Below are 17878 nucleotides of genomic sequence, written 5' to 3'. Positions count from 1 at the left end.
ATGGGCAAAAACAGCTTAGCCAAGTCCCTCTGCTCTATCTGCATTAAAATTACCCAAGCCCCACTCTTGTGACATGGACAAATTTGACTTTATTTACACTTAAATGACCTTTGCTGGGTAGAAATACTCAGAAGCCAGATTTAGCAAGGTATTTATGTACCAGAAAGGGCAAATGACTATGATGATTTTTGAAGTATATCTTTGAGTTCAAGATCTAAAGCCAATGCTTAGTGACTTTATTATTAGGATTTAAGCCTTTCACCCACACGGGTACTTCCCTAAAGCCTGTCTTCATCCTTAAGAGTCTGATGTCTTTTGTAAATCTGTTTGGGGATCTCTTTCGGAATGACATTTAGGCTCCCAAGTCACCTGACATTTTTGAAACCTCCACAGCTAGTGGCTCGTTAGCTACAAAGGAGAAAATTATGCAACTATCTCAGTACCTAAAGAAGAGGGTTGGGAATTAGGAGTCTGGTTCTCCTCCCAGCACTGTTGCTGACTTGTTATTTGACCTTCAGACATTCCAGCGTTCAGCCCTGCAGGTGATGCTGGTTGCAGCGAGCTGTTGCAAAGCCCATCGGTATTTTTGCAGAAGGGTTGTAGAAGCACATGCCGCACGAAGATAGAGATAATGATGCAGATGCGTATCAAAGTGGGGCTGTCTTTTGGGTGGCCAGGAGGGTCACATCCTGTGCACACTGGCAAATTTGCAAATGCATACTGCTCTAAAACTATGAGTGTGGGGCTGAGTTTAATTGCTTCGTGGGGTTTGTAGTGAGAACTGTGACAGCCCTGGCTTTTGCCAGTGGGTTTGGGATGTAAGTGACAGACGTTCAGTGGAGGGTTATGCAATTTTCCATTCATTACCCATGAACGCCGTCACAGGCTGTAATCCATCATGTTAGAGATTGTGACCCTTTGAATGAGTGACTGTGGTGCTCGTACCACGTTAATTCACTGTACTTTTTGTGGCATGGTTTTTCACTTTGCCGTAAGGGACTCTTCTGCGTTCCTGTTGATTGTCGATCCAGTTTACTTGACTGCTCTCCAGCAGTCAGAGGGTATTTCCGTCACCTGCTCAGGGCTTGTGAACCCTGGGACAGGCAATCTGCTGGTGTAAATCTGTGTGGTCAGTAGGGCTGCACCTGGGAAGCATTGAATGCCAGTAGGAGTAAAGGTTCACTATGCACGAGGCTATAAAATGCTCCAACTGGTCAAAAATATTCTGCATGTTCATCTCCATTTCAAAGAAAATTGAAACTGGCTTAGAGAAGTTGCTAGAACATAATGACTGGTGACATCCTTCTAGGTGGCTTTGAACGCCATGAAATAGCGGTAAAGGGTTGGATTCTGCCACCCATAATCATTTCAGGCATTTCTTTTGCTCTGTTGTGGAGCCTGGTGTGGACCAGGGGAAAGTCTCACCCCTCCAGTCCTCCTCTTGTAGCTGCTTTTATTAAACATACGTCTTTCCTGTCAATGTGAATAAAGGGAGGAGAGAGCAGTTCATTATCCAGTGTATCACTTTGAGTCTAATACTAATTAAAAGCTTTGCCTTCACTTCTGTGGAACCTATTCTTGGAAATTATGTAAATTAATTGGAGTTCTGAAGAGGAGCATATGCCAAATACAAAGTAATTCCCTGCTGGCTGAGGCAACTCCAGCACTGGAACTGGAGAACGGCATCAGGATCTTTTTTTCCTTTTGTGGCTGCAAAAATCTAAGCCTGCTTCGGTAAATTTTGATGCCTCTTTAGCAAATTATACGAGAGAGATCAAATAGCCAGACCCTGACCATTTGCCGGAGAGGTACAATACGAAGGCTTTTTCTCCATGAAAGCTTTTCCATCTCAAAAATGACATTTAACACAGACAAGCTTTTTACTTTCGCAGCCCTTCTCCAAACAAATGTATGTTCCTGCTTCAAAGAGGATTTTGACCCTCAAAAGGGAGATGTACCTGAGAGCCCATGAACTCCCCTTGCGAGTTCACTCTTGCAATTAATTTAATGGGGAAGATATTTACATGTTACGCTGAATGAGAAGGGAGATTTGATCTTAAGGTACATAGTGTGTGGAGAAAAGGGGATACGCATTTGAAGTAAAGTAGCTTTAAATGTTACTAGTTTGGTTTTTTTTTTCCTACCTGATTATTTTTTTCCTTTTGAAAAAAAGCCAAAACAAATAGAAGAAGAACCAAAGAAGTGGGATCAAATAAAAATAAGAAGCAATATGGTTTGGTCTCGATAATATTTTGGTCTCAATCAACAAATCACTTAAAGTTGATGAAACTACTTGCATGTTTAAAGATAAACATGATTAAGTACTTTGGTGGATCTTGGCTTGTTATGTATTGAAGCTGGATATGAGCGTGAGTTGAATCCTGGAACTATTGATGGGAAGATGCTGCAGTGTAAGCTTACTTCCAGATGTACATTTTGCAAAGTCGCCTTTTCTTTACAATCTCGCCCTCAGGATTAAGAGACGCCAGGTGTGGATCCTCATGCAGGAGGAGGCAGCCCTTCAGTCCAGACACTTTCTGCCTTTGAATATTTGAAGTTCAGTGCTGGTTAGGTCTGATTTTTGCAGCCATCATCTTTTCCCAGCTGAAGCCTTTTCAGTATTAACGATGGCAACCTGTCTGTCCGATGTGTCTGTGGCACTGCAAAACCTCTGTGTATAAGGAGCCAGATTCTCTTCCTTGATTCAGACTTTTATTCAATGAAAACATTGTCTGTGCAAAGCTGCTAGAAATGAGTCTCCTGTCTCTCTGGGGCTTTAGTGATACAGAAGTGACTGCCAGCAAGCGCAAGTATGGCTGATGGTTACGCTACACTGCGGCACACCCAGACTTCTGAATGTGTGCTTCTTCAGCCATTAGTTCACTAACCATTATTTCTAAATCTTCCTCAACTTCCCCATCAGTATATACTTCTGCTGTGAGACTAAATCCATTATGATTTTTTTTGACTGCTTTTTGGTTCTCACAGGAAAGGCTCCATAACATTGCAAGTTGGTAAGATGAAAACAACAATTCATTTAGCCGTGGTTGGAGCATGTACAAATCCTTATCTCTAATGGCACCAGGAATATAAGATCCCAAAATAGAGGTTGTTGAGTTTACAAGTGAAGACAGTTCTTGGGAAAAGAGAGCACAATGACATACAAGTTTGGATCAATAGAAAATCATTTTAGAACAAGAATACAACATGTAGCAATGAATGTAGATGGGAATGGCATTGCTAACCACTTATACATGAAGAAAGCTTGCTATCTAATTTTGGAGTCGTGTGGATGTGTGTGTTATATTTAACATCATCTATTTTTATGCTTGTATTGGCTAATGCACCGATGGTTTAGAAATACTGTAGGACTTCTTTCTTGAATAAACACAAAATATGATCATTACTCTGGCACTAGGGTGCCAGTTTGTACACCTATTAGACAGGGGTCATGAGAGATAGAGTAATTTGATAGATGTTAAACACTAAATTGGTGGCAAATCAGGGAGTTGAACCTCTGGGTTGCTTCTGAGTTTTGGGACTGCATCCTGCTGCCATCCCCAAAGCTGCTGTGTGCAACCCTCTGGGTGCATCCAGGTTTGATCCTGGGTGAAAGTGTTGTGATGGGCATGTGAACACAGCTGCTTGTCTTCCCACCAGCATGCTCTCTTGTAGTCCACATTTTGGATCCGAGTTCATTGTCTGGACCTTAGTGCACCTTTAGTCTCCTGGCTGAAGAAAAGACCTTCCCATCTTGCAGCACATCGAAACCAGCCTAGGTCTTTATTTCGGCACCCTGTAGGAGCTGGACATCCATCAGGGTAAACTGGGGCCATCCTGAGCTGTTTGCACTAATGTTCTGGGGGACCTCAGGTTGAGTCCTGACACCTCTGGACCTCTAGTTGCTCTCAGATGGTAGTGACTGTCAGAGGTAAAGAAGCTCTGCCCAGGGGAGATTTTCAAGTAGCCATTTCTCAGGGTTGTTCTCATTTTGGTGAGCGTGATCTCCTTGTTGACTAAGTTCAAGTTAGATGCTGCTGATGAGATGGATGCACGCTGTGCTTTAGATATGACAGGCTTGCTCCTGCAGATCTCTGCTCTGGGAGCCAGGCTGTCCCCTCTCTTGCTGTGGTTGGGTTGGCATGAAAAGAACACAGGACCAGGAGTGCCCAGTTGGAGCTGGGAGTCAATCTGGTAATAACCTAGGTGACACATGTAAAATAGATTTTCAAATGTATCAACCTCTCCTTGGTGGATGGTGCTGACACACTGTGTGTTCCTGTTCCCTATCTCTTCCTGCAGGACCATGCTGATTTGAGAAATCACTTCTTCACTGTGGGGATGAAGCTGGAGGCAGTGAATATGAGGGAACCTTTTCATATCTGTCCTGCATCAGTGACCAAGGTGAGCTCCCAGAAAGGAGAGCTGAAAAGAGCCTGATTAGGGTCCTCTTACTGATTTCCACCACATTTAGGAAAACTCAAGACTGTTACTTCATTGGCTGTAGAACACATTAAGAAATATATTTAAAATCCATGGATGTTCCTTATTAATGGATTGTTTCTGTCCAACAAGCATCACCAGGTGACAATATATGCACTTAGATCCCGTGGGGATGAACATGTCTATCTACCACTTCCATGCAGAAAAAGGGGATCCCTCCTTTATCCCTGCTTCCCCTCTCTTTTCCTCCTGGGAAACTTGAAATAAAACAGCTGGATGAAGAGGGGTAGCTGGATAGCTGGATATTTAATCCACACTCTCAAAGGCAAGAGAGAGGAAGTGTCTGGGGTCTCTAGGATCTCCTGCAGTCCCTGCTCGGCTGTGGGCACACTGAGTGATCCTGAACCCCAGCACTTTCCTTTGTCTCAGTTTACCCATCCCTAAAACTCAGGCTTTGATCTCTTTGGTAGAAATACTTTGTTGAGAAGTATTAGGTGAGAGCAGGTTATTTTCAGAAGTACTTTGATTTCAGGGTCAGTTTGTTTCAGCTTTCCATGTTTCGTAACGTTACAGCAAATTTAACTTCCGATTTTGTTGTCTTCTTCACCCCTTAGGTTTTTAACAATCATTATTTACAAGTGACCATTGATGACCTGAGATCTGAACCCAGCAAAATCTCAATGCTTTGCCATGCAGATTCCTTAGGGATCTTGCCAATACAGTGGTGCCTTAAAAACGGAGTCAATCTCACACCTCCCAAGGGTTCGTATTCCTTCTTGGTGATTTTCAGGTTTCCTTTGAAGGGATTTTGCTTGTTATTATTGCCTTTAAAACAGTGATGCTGTTTGCTGCAGAGGATCACCCTAAGTGTCTTGAGCCAGAGTAGCACTGTTGAGTCACTGGGGCTGTTCTGGCTCATACCAGCCCATGAACATCTTTGCAAATGTGTCTTGCTGGTGGATTGATGTCCATATGCTTTGTAGTCTGAAGCAGGCCATACCGAAGCCTAGTGAATTCCTGTGAAATGCATCTTAGCAATACTTTGTGTGTGTAGAGAGCGAAAGGAGCATTAAAAGTTGTATCATACTAGAGGCAAATCAGGCATCTCCCTATAGCATCCACCTTGGTACACCACCGAGGCCAAGCAAAACTCCTAAATCTGAATGACTAAACTAAACTTGCAGCTGCCTGCACAGGAGTGTTTAGGCATTTCCTTAGCTGTCTCAAAAAATCCCCGGTGAAGACAAATTGCAGGCAGCGTTTAGGTCAGAGCCAGGAGAAATAGCCTCCAACGGTGCTATTTCCCAACTTTGTAGCAGTGCAGTTAATTACTTGCAATTGCAGACAGCCACCTGCAGTGTCTTAGCCATATTTCTTCGCTTGCAAAATGTGTTGGTTCTCTGGAATTTTAGATTTTTGAAGCTGACCAAGATGTTGACCCTTTGCCAAAAATTGGTGTTACTTGGGAGAAAAAGAAATGCCTCAAAAAATAATCCCACTAAATTTTGCGCACGCAGGTTTGTCTTCATTTTGGAAAAAGTATGCTGCTGCTAAACACAGGGAAACAAAGGGTTGTTCCCTACCAGATTCAGAGTCCTCCTGTGTATATCCAGAGTGTCTCTTCAGCACGTGTAATTTGAAATTCCCACCAAAGTCCTGTGCGTGCAGCTGCATATGGTGCATCCATGATTTGTCTCTTACTTTTACTGAAATGGATGTGCTGTCTGGATACTTTAGCTCCCTTCTGCTTAAGTCCAGGTGTAATGATAATGCCTGTGTAAGTGCTCACTGATACTGACCTGAAAAGTTGCTAAAAATGAAAGTAAGCGGAACGTTTTGTTTTTTCCACCCTGAATTCACATGCAGCTTCCCCCAGACCAGCTAATTAACTAAAGCAGACCATAGGCCAGACATTTCTCTTTACAGGGTCATGGCCTAATAATTTCCAATCCATGCTGGCACAAAGCCTGTCTGAGATGATGTTTTACGGGTCATGTGCATGCAAATTCGCTTTTAGATGCCAGAATTTTCGGAAGTGGCTGTAACATCTGTCATACAGATACTTCTCAACTTGGCCGGTAAGGTCTAAGGGGCAAGTAGTTATCTGGTGCCTGGGGTCCACCTGGGCTCCTGAGAAAGTGTAGAAAGTCTTCCCTCGTTCCCCTGATGAAAATAGAGTTTGCTTCCTGCTGTCAGATCAGAAGTCCCAGAGGGAAGCTATTAAAAAGGCACGAAGTAAGTGGCAGATAGATTCATGCTATATATTGCTGTATTTCCTACTCTGTGTATGAGGACTGCATGCCCAAACTTCATTTTAGCACCTTTGGTGACAAAAACCTCTTCCATCGTCAGACATGCTCTTTGAGTCACTAAAATATAATCAGACATCAGAATGATTTCTTTTTTTTAGAAAAAAACCCAAAAAACCAACAACCAAACAAAATGACAAAAAGCATCAAACCACCAAAAAAAGAAAGCAGAGGGAAAGTGAAAAACGTCCAAACCCCTGCTGAGGGAGCCAGTCTTCTCTGAGCATGATAATACCAGCTTTGGATAAATAACCAGGTCTGATATGAGAGGGCTGCAATGCTGTGAAAGTGAGGATGGCTGTGGTGTGAGCTGGCTGCTAATGAGCAGGTCTGCAGAAGGAGAAATCCCACCATTTCCACCCAAATCACTAGACAGCTCTGCCTGCCCTGGGGTGTTTAGAACTGCCTCTTCTCACCAGATTTGACCAGCCTCCTGCTTCCCCAGTGCTTATGCATTCTCAACCAGCATCACCCTTAACAGAGAATATATTGACAATATTTAGTGTTGCCCAAATGGCTCTCCCTGTTGAAAGGCAAGAGGTTCCTATGGAGCAAAAGATGACAATGAAAGAAGTTCTCTTTCTTTTTGTGAAAAAGATTTCTTTGCTGATTCTGGGCTTGGGTTTTTGGTTAATTTATGGTTCAGGGAGGTTTTCAGATTTTAAAATTAAGTGATTTTATTTCATTGGAACAGTGTGCCAGGCTGGGATATTTGGGTTCAGAGTTCTTTATTTGTCTGATAACCATTCTCTTGCCTTTTTGCCTATCAGGCCTTTGTTGAAGCCAAACATACAGTAGATGAGTCATGAACAGGAGGTGCAAACATTTGCTACTAGAAATAGAGAGCAGTATTTTCCTGTACAGTGCCAAAAATGAATACCCATTTACTGCTGCTGTATAAACATTGAACAAGCGCTGTTTATATTTATTAGAGCTAGATTTGTAGACCACTTCCCTTCAGAGTAGCAACCATTGTTCCTTTTTATGAGCTATTAAGAGGGGAGAAAACATTTTGGTATCACTCCTAGTTGTAAGGCTTACTAAGGAAATCCCACTTCGAAAACCTCCCAATACGTTTGTATTGTTGTGTTTGATTCCAGTTGAACTGCTGGGCTCTTCTGTGCTGAGGGTTGAGGTAGAGAACACAATGAGTTTTTTACGTGTTGGGGGAGCAGCAAGTGAATTATGCAAGCAAAGCTTTGAATGTTATTACTTGGGCTGAGCCTTAAAGGATAACAGTATGTGAATGCCATGTGCTAATGAAGGTACACACTCAGCTTACATCATGGTGCTCCAGGGAAAGGCCATATACAGGTCCAGGCTTGTTTGCAGCCAGTTCCTGAGTATGCTCCTCTTGGAGCCATCCTTGTTGGGCTGCTGAAGTGAGTTATGGCAAACTCTCTAACTGCCCTCCCAGGTTTCGTTCCTGCTGAATTCTGCAGCAAAAGGTCTTCCAGCAATTTCAGTGGTGTAGGGCCAAGCCAACAGATGGTTGTGCGGTGTCAACACAGTCAAGTTTTTATACCTCACTGAAACCTTGTCAATATGCCTTTTCATCCACTCTGCCAAGATTTTGCATAGCTTGCAATTAAGATTCAAAACCAGTCCATGAGGTGTTTAAATTAGAGATTAGAGAATGGGTGTGGGCGGATTTTTGGGTCCTTGAAGGAAATGTGCTCTGGTAGTTGGGGTGGACCCCAGGTGATTTAATGTAGACAACTACGCTGTGACTGTCCCCACCTGAGCCTGTCACCCTGGCTTCTCCTGGAGTCAATGGAGAGAGACAGGGACTTTCACAGGGCAATTCTGCTCCTTCTGCAGGAGGACAGACAGATCACCTCTAGATCTGCCTGTCTCTCCGTTGACTCTTCAGGGAGCCAGGGTGACAGGCACAGCTATAGGCGTCTCCAGTGCAAACATCTGTATGTGATCAGATGAATCCCCTTCTGATGTGAAGTGATATGCACTTCTCCTCCTGTTTCTCATTTAATTTTATGAAGCTGAAAAGTGTCTGGCAAACAAATAACTGGAGAGAAAAAAGGAGGTGGGAGAAAATGCAGGAAGAAAATACTGTTGCAGAAATTGGTTGTTAAAAAACAGTGCAAGGATAGTTTTTTGGTCTGAAAAATGAACATTCTCTATAAGTAGTTGTCTTTTTTTACTTCCCTGTGCATGTAGGAAATTCTAGCTTTCCAATTATTATGCACTTTCATGCCCCACAGAGAGAGACACCTTAGCTCAAGGCTTTATCTCATTAATTTGTTTGTCATATAGGCAATCATTAGGATTAGAAGTTCATCTTATCCCAGATACTTGCATTTTAGCTGGATGCTTGGGACTTTATTTTCAAAAGTTTTACTTCCTTTCTTTGGATCTGGGTGACTGATAGGTGACTCCACTCAGTATTCCAGTCCTTTCTTGCCTACAAAAAATGTCACAATTTTCATTGTCATAAATGATTCATTCCCATCTGATCTTGAGTGTCCCTTTTTGACTATAATGAAAAAGGCATTAAGGGATGTTCTGTGAAATGAGGCCAGGCTGAGATGCCAGGCAGGGAGATTGAGGGGAGAATTTGGCCTTTAAGTGACTCATGAAACTTCCCAATGAGAGCAGTTCTGCAATAATGTTATTAGAGTATCGACAGTATCGTCACAGGGCCCTGGACAGGATTAGCACTCATTGGTTTCAAGCACTGTAAAAATACAGACTAAGAGGTGGTCAAAAAAACCCTCAAAAGCAAATGAAAAAACCCCTTTCTGACCCAAGAGTTTATTGCCTAAATAGCCAGGTAAGAAGAATGGATGAGCAGAGGTCTGGTTTGTCTCTGTGATGGGACTGTTTGAGAGATGCTCGTATAAATCAATGTTGCTTCCCTTTTTTTCCTAGAAGCAGAAATGATCATCTAGTTGCTGAGACTTTAGTCTGGGAGCTGGGAAATCTGCGTTCATTTTCCTGCTCTACTCCAGATTTCTATACAAGCTTGGATGACGTGCTTACTATGATGGGATTCAGCTCACGTATGCTGAGCTGCTGGAAAATCAGTCATGGAGGGTACATCCATATCAATGAAGAAAGAGGAGAATTTATCTCATGCTTTGAAAGAGAGGATGGATCAGCTTCTGATTGTGCTGGTCCTCTCCTTGTCCACTTCTGAAGGACCCTTGATGTCCAGCTCCATAATCCCATCTTTTAGATATTTAAAGGAATGAGAAAGAAGTCCATGACTAGCCCCATCTGGAAACTGGGAACAGTAGCACTTCTGGGTAGTTATGGGTTTATTAAAGCCTGGGACATGCTCAGAGGAAAGGGAAAATAAGGAAAATAAATATGTTTTAATTACTTTTCAACCAAGACCTGGAGTTTTCAAAGCAAAAGGCAGCAGGTGTGTGAGTAGGGGCTGGAGAAGCGTTGGCATTGGCTCTCATGGTTTATAAACAGGTGCCCAGAGAACTTGTCAGATGATATCGCACAGTTCACTGAGGCGGGATGGGATGCTGCAACACAAATGGTCATCTGCTTGGGGCCCATTTCATGTGCTTTCTCTGGTGTGAAGTGGTGGCTGATGGCACTTCCCGTTTTGTCATCCTGCAGGTTACTCTGGCCAGGACTTTGACTGGGCAGACTACCAGAAGCAGTGTGGAGCGGAGGCAGCGCCTCACCTGTGCTTTAGAAACGTAAGTTCTCTATTTGCCTTTGCGTCACTCCTGTCAATCCATGTGAAACAAAAGAGCTTGCACAGAAAAGCTGCAGCAAGCAAGCTTTGGGAGGTTCCCCCAGATCACCATGAGTCTGTCTTAGGGAGGAAGCTGGAGAAGTGTTTCAGGTCTCCATCCCTAAAGGAAAAAAAAATGTTATCTTACTCTTGTCTTTATCAGATTCATTTAGATTCCCTGCTCTTCATCTCCAATCTGATTTTGTACAGCACCTAGCACAAGAAGGATCCAACTGACCATTACGAGTAATTCAGGTGCTATTAAAAAACCCCATAAACTAGGTAAAAAAGTTGCATGGTATCATCTGGCATTTTCACATTTTGGGTGTTTTCTCTGGTTCCCAGGGGGATACATTTAACCAAACTAAATGCGTTTAAAAGCTAAGGTTGAAACTCTTGAGCTCAGAGTGTGAGAAGAGTGATTAACCCGCACAGATGCTCTGGTCTTTGGGACAGTTCATGTGCTTCCTTGATACAGCAATAGTGATGTAGGAGTGAGCAGCACGTCATTACGCTGGAGGCCGTCAAGATTCAGAGCTCTGGAAATAGTCTTTTGCAGGCTGTTTTCTGGCAATGACAGTCTGGTGTGGCTTGATCTGACAGGTATTCATCACTTGGTGAAAGGCAGATGCAGCCTTCTGCCTTTTCCAATAACCTGGTGCTCTTCTTCATGATCCCATCAACTGATGGAAGTTGAGATCCCGTCAATAACTGAAAATGTGGTGGTACTAAAATGAGCACAAGAGGGGTTTGCAAAATACAGAGGTGGTGTGAACAGTGAACAAGCAGGTTCCTCTGGGAGTTACATAGCCTTTCAGGGTACTCAGAAGTCAGAAGGCGAGGGGACAGGCTGTTTATGGAAAGCACAATGGACTCACAAGACACCAGCCATGTGTTTGCATGGCCTTCTTCATCTGTGGTGGCCCAAGGGCAGCCTGGCTTGGAACAGACCTCTGATGGTGAATTGATGAATTTGAAGACTTTTTGTTGATGAATTCAGAAGACCTGTATCATCAGCAGAGTTTGACCTGGGAATCAAATGAGAGGATTTCTTTGCCCCATTTATTGTGTCATCCTATGCAAAACCCTCTGTCTCAAGGGACTTTAAGCGAAGATTTCTGAAAGCGCTGAGGGAAGCTGCACAACGCTGCATCACACCAGTAGAACGGGACAATTGTCGCATTTCTTCTTTTCTGCAAGCACCCCTTCCTTTTCTTTATATCTCCTCATTTTGTCAAGTAATGGATCTGTGCTCTCAGCACTGGCAGCCTTGGGAGCAGTCTCTGCGTAATATCCTCTAAAGATTAAATCAGGTCTAAGCACTTTTTTTTTTTCTCCTTTTTTTTTAAGGAAGCATTCATCAGATGAACATGTGTCTGTTATTCTTTCACTCTCAATAACACAGTTCTCTGCAGAGAGATGTAATCTTGTTGTCGCTTGTGCAACCTCCCTGGCAGTCCGGTCCATTTGTTTCATGGCTGTGAGCGGCTCTTTGACAGAAGCTGTATTGCAAGCACATCTTCCACCTAGTGCAGCCAGACGTGGTGCTGGAAGTGCATATGCTGTAACTGTTTCCCCGGGGGGGATATTTAACAAGGAGAGGCATTTATGAAATGGATTGACATGACCAAATGCTTAGTAAAATAAACTCCCGGCTAACTGTTTTGCCATTGATTCTGTATAAATTAGCCTCCAGCACCGAATTGCAATGAAAGGAGTCGGTGTGATGATAAATGACGTTTCCTTGTTAGGCAACATAAAAGGCATTTGAACAAACTCACCCTGCTTTTCTGCAGTCCTGGCCATTGGCAGCTTTTACAGGGTGAAGCTGATCTGTGTGCTGAGCAAGGCTTGCGACAGTCCAAGAAATGTTTGAGACTAGCAGCACGTTCTTGGAAGGCCTCTTGATGAAAAGAAAGACCAAATCCAGACGTTTTTAGTCTTACAGAGAGCTCCCAGTGATTGTTTAAGGTGAAGTTCCCATGGTTCTAGGTGCTGTACAAATAGCAGAAGGGTTGAATTTGAGTCTGGCTTCCAGTTGCTCACATGGGGTTGCTGGATGAGGGATTGGTGTCATTTTGAGTCAGTGACAGTTACTACCCATTGTAATTATCATTAGCCAAAATCTTAGTCAAGAGAGGGAACCTTTTTGTGCTACTGTGTGCAAAGAGAGAAATTCAAGCACTCACAGCTGATGTGGTGCAGAACAGGTAGGATGGAGGGGAGGAAAACGCAAGGGAAGGAAGCGATGGCATGACCACTGGTATTGCATCAGTGCATTTTAGAGATAGTGGTGGTGGGAGTATTGGGAAGGGACTGAGCATAACTGAAAGGAGAGGGGGCACTCGAAGGGACAGAGGGTAGGGATGAAAGCTTGAGGCTTGGCTTGTGGAGAAGGATTTGGGAAGGGTTGTAGGATCTTGGGGTTCCCTTGCACTTGGGATCACCTGTAACAGCTACAAACAGGAGCTGTGGTTTGTTACGTTAGGACTGAGCCATCCTGCCTCTGGCAGGAGCAGGAGGGACTGGTGAGGAGCCTGCTGCTGTCATGTGGCCAGGCCAACCTCAGACTGAAGCAGTTTGCCAAGGCATACATTAGCCTACAGCAGTGGTACCTGAATGGGTTTGAACTGTAGCTTTTCTCAGGCTCCCAAACTCTTAGTATGACAGGGGATGCTGCCTTCTCAGAAGCTCACGACCTCACATTTTGGTCCTGTGTTTCTTACTTGGGGTGATGACTGCTCATTTGGGGATCGTTGCTGTAATATCTGGCCTGACTGCCTTCACTGGAGAGGAGTAGGAGGGCAGTGAGGGCCTCAGGTAACCTGTTAAAGACCCATTTCTTTGGTGCTGTATTTAAGTGTACAGGGGTACTGCTGTAGCAGTAAATACGACTGGCTCCATCTACACCAACCTGCAGCCAAGGAACTTATATACCTGAAGTCTACAGAGGAGGACCTTGTAGACTGAGCTTAAAATGCTCCATGAAATAAAATGTACTTGAACAGGTTACTCAAATTTTTCTGGCCTCAGTCATCCTGGACAACTAAATATGTGAAGAAATTTCTCTGATCTCAAGCAAGATGGCTTATTTGCTTTACAAGGTTTCTCCTAGCAAGGTGAGAGATGCTTAAGCGCAGCACATCTGGGAATGCTCTGTGTAATATCCCATCAACAATGGTGGACTGCAAATGCATCACTAGCAAGCATTCAAATACCCTTGGACCGGTTGTGGAGTAACCTCCTTCTGGTCTCTGAGAGTTAGGAATTGGCATAAACCATGAAATACATTGCTTCCTGATTTGTTGCTATTGTTTGGGGTTTTTTTTATATGGGTGCCCAGAGCAGCTCCATTTTCAATCTGGATGCTTTTGTGTTCTTCAGTGTCTCCTGCATTTCCAGTGAAAAGCAAACCATGCTACATTTATGCTTCCCAGTGGACAGTCTAGTTAAAGTCGTGCAGTGCTGCAGTGCCATGCTTCAATGTTGGTCCTTGACTCTTTCAGACATCCTTCAGCCGTGGCTTTACTAAGAGCATGAAACTGGAGGCAGTGAACCCCAGGAACCCTGCAGAGATATGTGTCGCTTCTATCACCTCAGTTAAAGGACGATTAATGTGGCTTCACCTTGAAGGTATGTGATGTAAAGGCTTCTTGTGCTTGTGTGGCTCTCTTAATTTTGTCCTTTGTCCTCTGCACAAAACTGCTTTCTCCAGCCTTTCCTTTTCATACACGTCGACCAATAATCTGTTATAAAGAATTACCTTTCCCTTCTCTCTCCCTGAGGGAGCCACAAGATCTTCCACCCTCCCATCTGTGTAGACTCTACCAGCATGATTTCCACGAACAACAGAAACATTCTCACTGCCGTCATGATAGACCCTCCATCCTGGGAGTGGATGTTTGCCTCGCTTGTGCAGCTGAGACTTCCACTGTGATTCCCAGCACACTCTCGTGGGATCTCCTGTCCCTCTGCAACGCCATTCCTGCCATTCCACTCCTTTTTTTCACCTAGAGGTCCATAAACTTCTCTAATACATGCTGCTCCTCACCATGGCCATCGCATGCTGAGATCACTCCTCCCTGTGATTGATCTAAGAGAGATCTTGCAGGTGGTAACTCTATAGAGTTTAGAATGCCGTCGCCCCATGGAGAACACTGCCACTGTACAAGCAGTATTAGGAGAGTGCTGAAAAACTAGCAGAGCGTAATACTATATGAAAACTTATGTTTCCACCTGTCTTGAAGTAAGGTATAGATGAACTCATTTTTTTATGTGGTTTTGCTCTTGGGACTTTATTAATTCATCTGGGCAAGGACTTCTTAAGTAAGTGTAATTTAGAACCAAGCAGTGATTCTTCTTCTTATTGCTTTAAAAACAATGTTATTTGAAAGTCACCGAGAGCAGGAAGCCATGCTCATTTAAGTGTTTTGATGGGCACTGTGATAAACCATAAAGTTGTTGTAGCATCTATCGTTGTCACAACATAGTTTAAATTTTGCCTATGAAAGTAACACTATGGTTTGAAGCTACTGGCTTCATCTATAAGGGATGTAAGAGCTTCAGTTTCCCTCTGAAATCAGTAGTAGTTGGGTCAACGTCAACTACAAATGTAATATGCTTTGCTTGCTTCTGGAGAACCATGAAAATATCAAAGGCACTTCTGGTGGCCCGTAGTCCCACTCATCACCAGCCTCTGTAAGACCTGTGCTTCTGCCTCTTGATGAATGCATAAGGCAGATGAGTTGTCCCTTAATTAAATCTGGGATGCTGTCAAGATTGCTTCTGCGAAAGCAGTGTGAACCTTCATTCTCAGAGATTAATGCAAGTTTATTTTGGCCCTTCCAGAGTGAAGCAGCTAGGAAAGGGTTAATGGGACAACAAACCATAATCACGTACATAATTTCCAGAAAGGACAGAGGAACAGGGGTCGTGACAAGGAGTTCTTGCAGACATCCCATGTGAGATGAATTCTCAAGCCTGATGTGCACAAAACGTCACCTTCCCTCCTCTGCAAGATGCTCAGCTCTCAGTGTTTTGGGGCTGGAAGACAGTGGAAGCCAGATTGATACTAACTGTATTGTCATCACCGTCGGCATTGTGCTGCGTTGATTATAATAACCCAAGAAGTATTTCAGCATCTGACAATGTGCAGTGCCATTTTACAAGAGGAAAGGTCTCTAATCAAAGGTCTTAAAGTTAGTAAAAACGTTGTCAGGTAATCCAAAGTACCTCATCTGTGCTAGCAACTAGCTCTAAAATATAAGAAAGGTACATGTTCTGTGGTGTTTAGCTCTGCAAAAGTAGCATTATATGGTAGACAAGGCTTTCCTGACACCTCCATGGTAAATCCCATTCTCAGAGATTTATAACTCAATTGCTACCTAAAGAGAGATTCCTTCTGACCTAAAGCTTGGCAGGCCAAATCATTCGTGCTTCTCGTGTCTTTGCTGCTAAGCCTTGTGGTTTGGGCTGGCTAAGGTCTGTGGAGAGCAGATCTGCAGGCATGTGCCCAAATGCAGCAGAGGTGGGAGATGGAGGAGAGCTGGGTTGTCATCCTTCTCCATCCCTGACGTGTAGTTGTCACCCCAGGCCGTTGGTCTCCTCTGTGATTATCTCCAGTGTACAGAGCAGGTACGACTTTGCATCTTTGCTTTTGGTAGAGCTGTGTGCAATGGTGGGTTTTAGTTTTTTTTTCATCTGAGACAACTGGTTGCCTTCTGACTCGAGGTTGCTAAAGCTCATCGGCAGTCTAGTCTGGACACATGGCAAATGTTTTTTAGAGCTGAAATCAATGCTTGAAATTCAGTTCTCACTAAGGCAGTTCTCACTAAGGCTGGATTCCTTGACCCATCTGGTCAAGGAATCCAGCCCATTTTGGCAACTCTCCTTCTTAAATGGCCAGGTGCCTTCACTTTTATATGCAGATTTTATGGGGTTTGGGAACCCTTCTTTTTTTACCCATAAGCTGTAATACTTTCAAAGGGACTCAGTATTCACTAAACTCTTGCCCACTGTAGTGAATGGGACATGCTGTTTCCTGGGTCTTTAAATCAACTAGTCCTCCAAGACTAAAGGCAGGGAGAGGGCCACACACTCCCACCTTGCTCCCCTCCCTCATGTCTTTCTCCCTGCCTTTTACTCTTTTAATTTCTTAAAGGATGTTTTTTACAACTTGTCATAAAAAAAAACCCTGTGTGCATCTCCTTGTCTTTTGAGTTCTGATATATAGATGCTTTAAGCCTGTTTTATATCTCAATGCCAGGAATAGAATGATCTGTAGTAAAAGGAAAAGATGCAAAAGACTGCAAAAATAAAAAGAAATCTTTGCTGCTGTTGAAATACATGACTACAGTATGCAGTGTTAGGATAAAACTAGGCATTAAAAAAAACCTCCAAACCCTGCTTGCAGAGTTGTAAAATAAATGTGGCTTGAACTGTGGCATTTTTTTTGACTCCATTAATACACTATTGTTTCTAACTGATTATTTATTTTCTGGTAGCAGCAAGACTCCCCAACTACCACGGGAACCCATCACTGAAGACCTCGAGTCCCACCATTTATCATGGGGGCGTCTGAAGCTTTCATTGTTGCCCTCCCAGTTTTGCTGTTTGACAGCCCAAACTGCAGCCATAAAACAGGACGCAGTAGTTAAGCAGCATCGAGTTAGACATGAGGGAACATTGCTTAATAAATCACGCTTTGTACAGTAGCAAAACTCTGTAAACTTCAGGGTGAGCATTTAATGAGCAGCAGTATAGTTCCCCCGTGGTGGAAAAGAAGCGTAGGGCTGATCCGAGGCTGTGTGCATCCCATCACTTTCTGCTACTTTATTACTCATCATCTGCATTGTTAATTTTTACTGGTTCATTTTAGATTTTAAAACTGTAGCTTTCTGGTGTGAATTTATGCAAGTAATAATGTACACTCTCTGCACGGCCTAGGAATTTGAGGAAAATTCTTTTGTTAATCAATTCTCCAGGGAGGTTTTCCATAATCTTCCCTTTGAGAATTTTCCAGAGTTCCTGCTCTATTCTGCCTATCCAATAGGATTCGCAGCAGGAGATGGAAGTTTTCCTCACCCTATTTCAAATCTCCCTGTTCTCTTATTTTCCATTTAACCTCTCAAGTCCCATGGACATTTCTTAGTCTGGGAAAATGGCAGCATAAAATGCAGCAAATGAAACTAATGAGTCTCAAACAAGCTGCTTTCCATTTATATGAGCAAGGCCAAAAGAAGCAGTAAGATGTCAGAAGTGGAAGGCAGGGTTATCAATCGCCAGAGGGAAGAAGCAGTGCCTGGGAGGACAGGGTAGCTGTGAATATGTCTTACAAGAGGAATAGCGGTGTTGCAGGAGGACAGACATTATGGTGCTTCCTTGCTTGTCAGGGCAGATGCAGCTTTAAACT

The 17878-nt window shown here is 43.5% G+C and overlaps 1 protein-coding gene across 2 annotated transcripts in view; it reads left to right on the top strand.

The window, feature by feature from the left end:
• The window catches only part of SFMBT2 (Scm like with four mbt domains 2), a 70178-nt gene that overhangs the window by 17493 nt on the left and 34807 nt on the right, over nucleotides 1-17878 (top strand). For both annotated transcript variants that reach the window (XM_074869715.1, XM_074869716.1), the window contains 4 exons: nucleotides 4303-4404; nucleotides 5058-5205; nucleotides 10347-10429; nucleotides 13974-14100. In XM_074869715.1, the coding sequence (XP_074725816.1) occupies nucleotides 4303-4404; nucleotides 5058-5205; nucleotides 10347-10429; nucleotides 13974-14100 (460 nt within the window). The remainder of the gene's footprint in view (nucleotides 1-4302; nucleotides 4405-5057; nucleotides 5206-10346; nucleotides 10430-13973; nucleotides 14101-17878) is intronic.

This window comes from Strix uralensis, chromosome 5 (assembly GCF_047716275.1).
Source record: "Strix uralensis isolate ZFMK-TIS-50842 chromosome 5, bStrUra1, whole genome shotgun sequence".
NCBI classification, from domain to species: domain Eukaryota; kingdom Metazoa; phylum Chordata; class Aves; order Strigiformes; family Strigidae; genus Strix; species Strix uralensis.
Note: the sequence above shows the minus strand (reverse complement) of the source record. Positions and strands in the feature narration are given on the sequence as shown.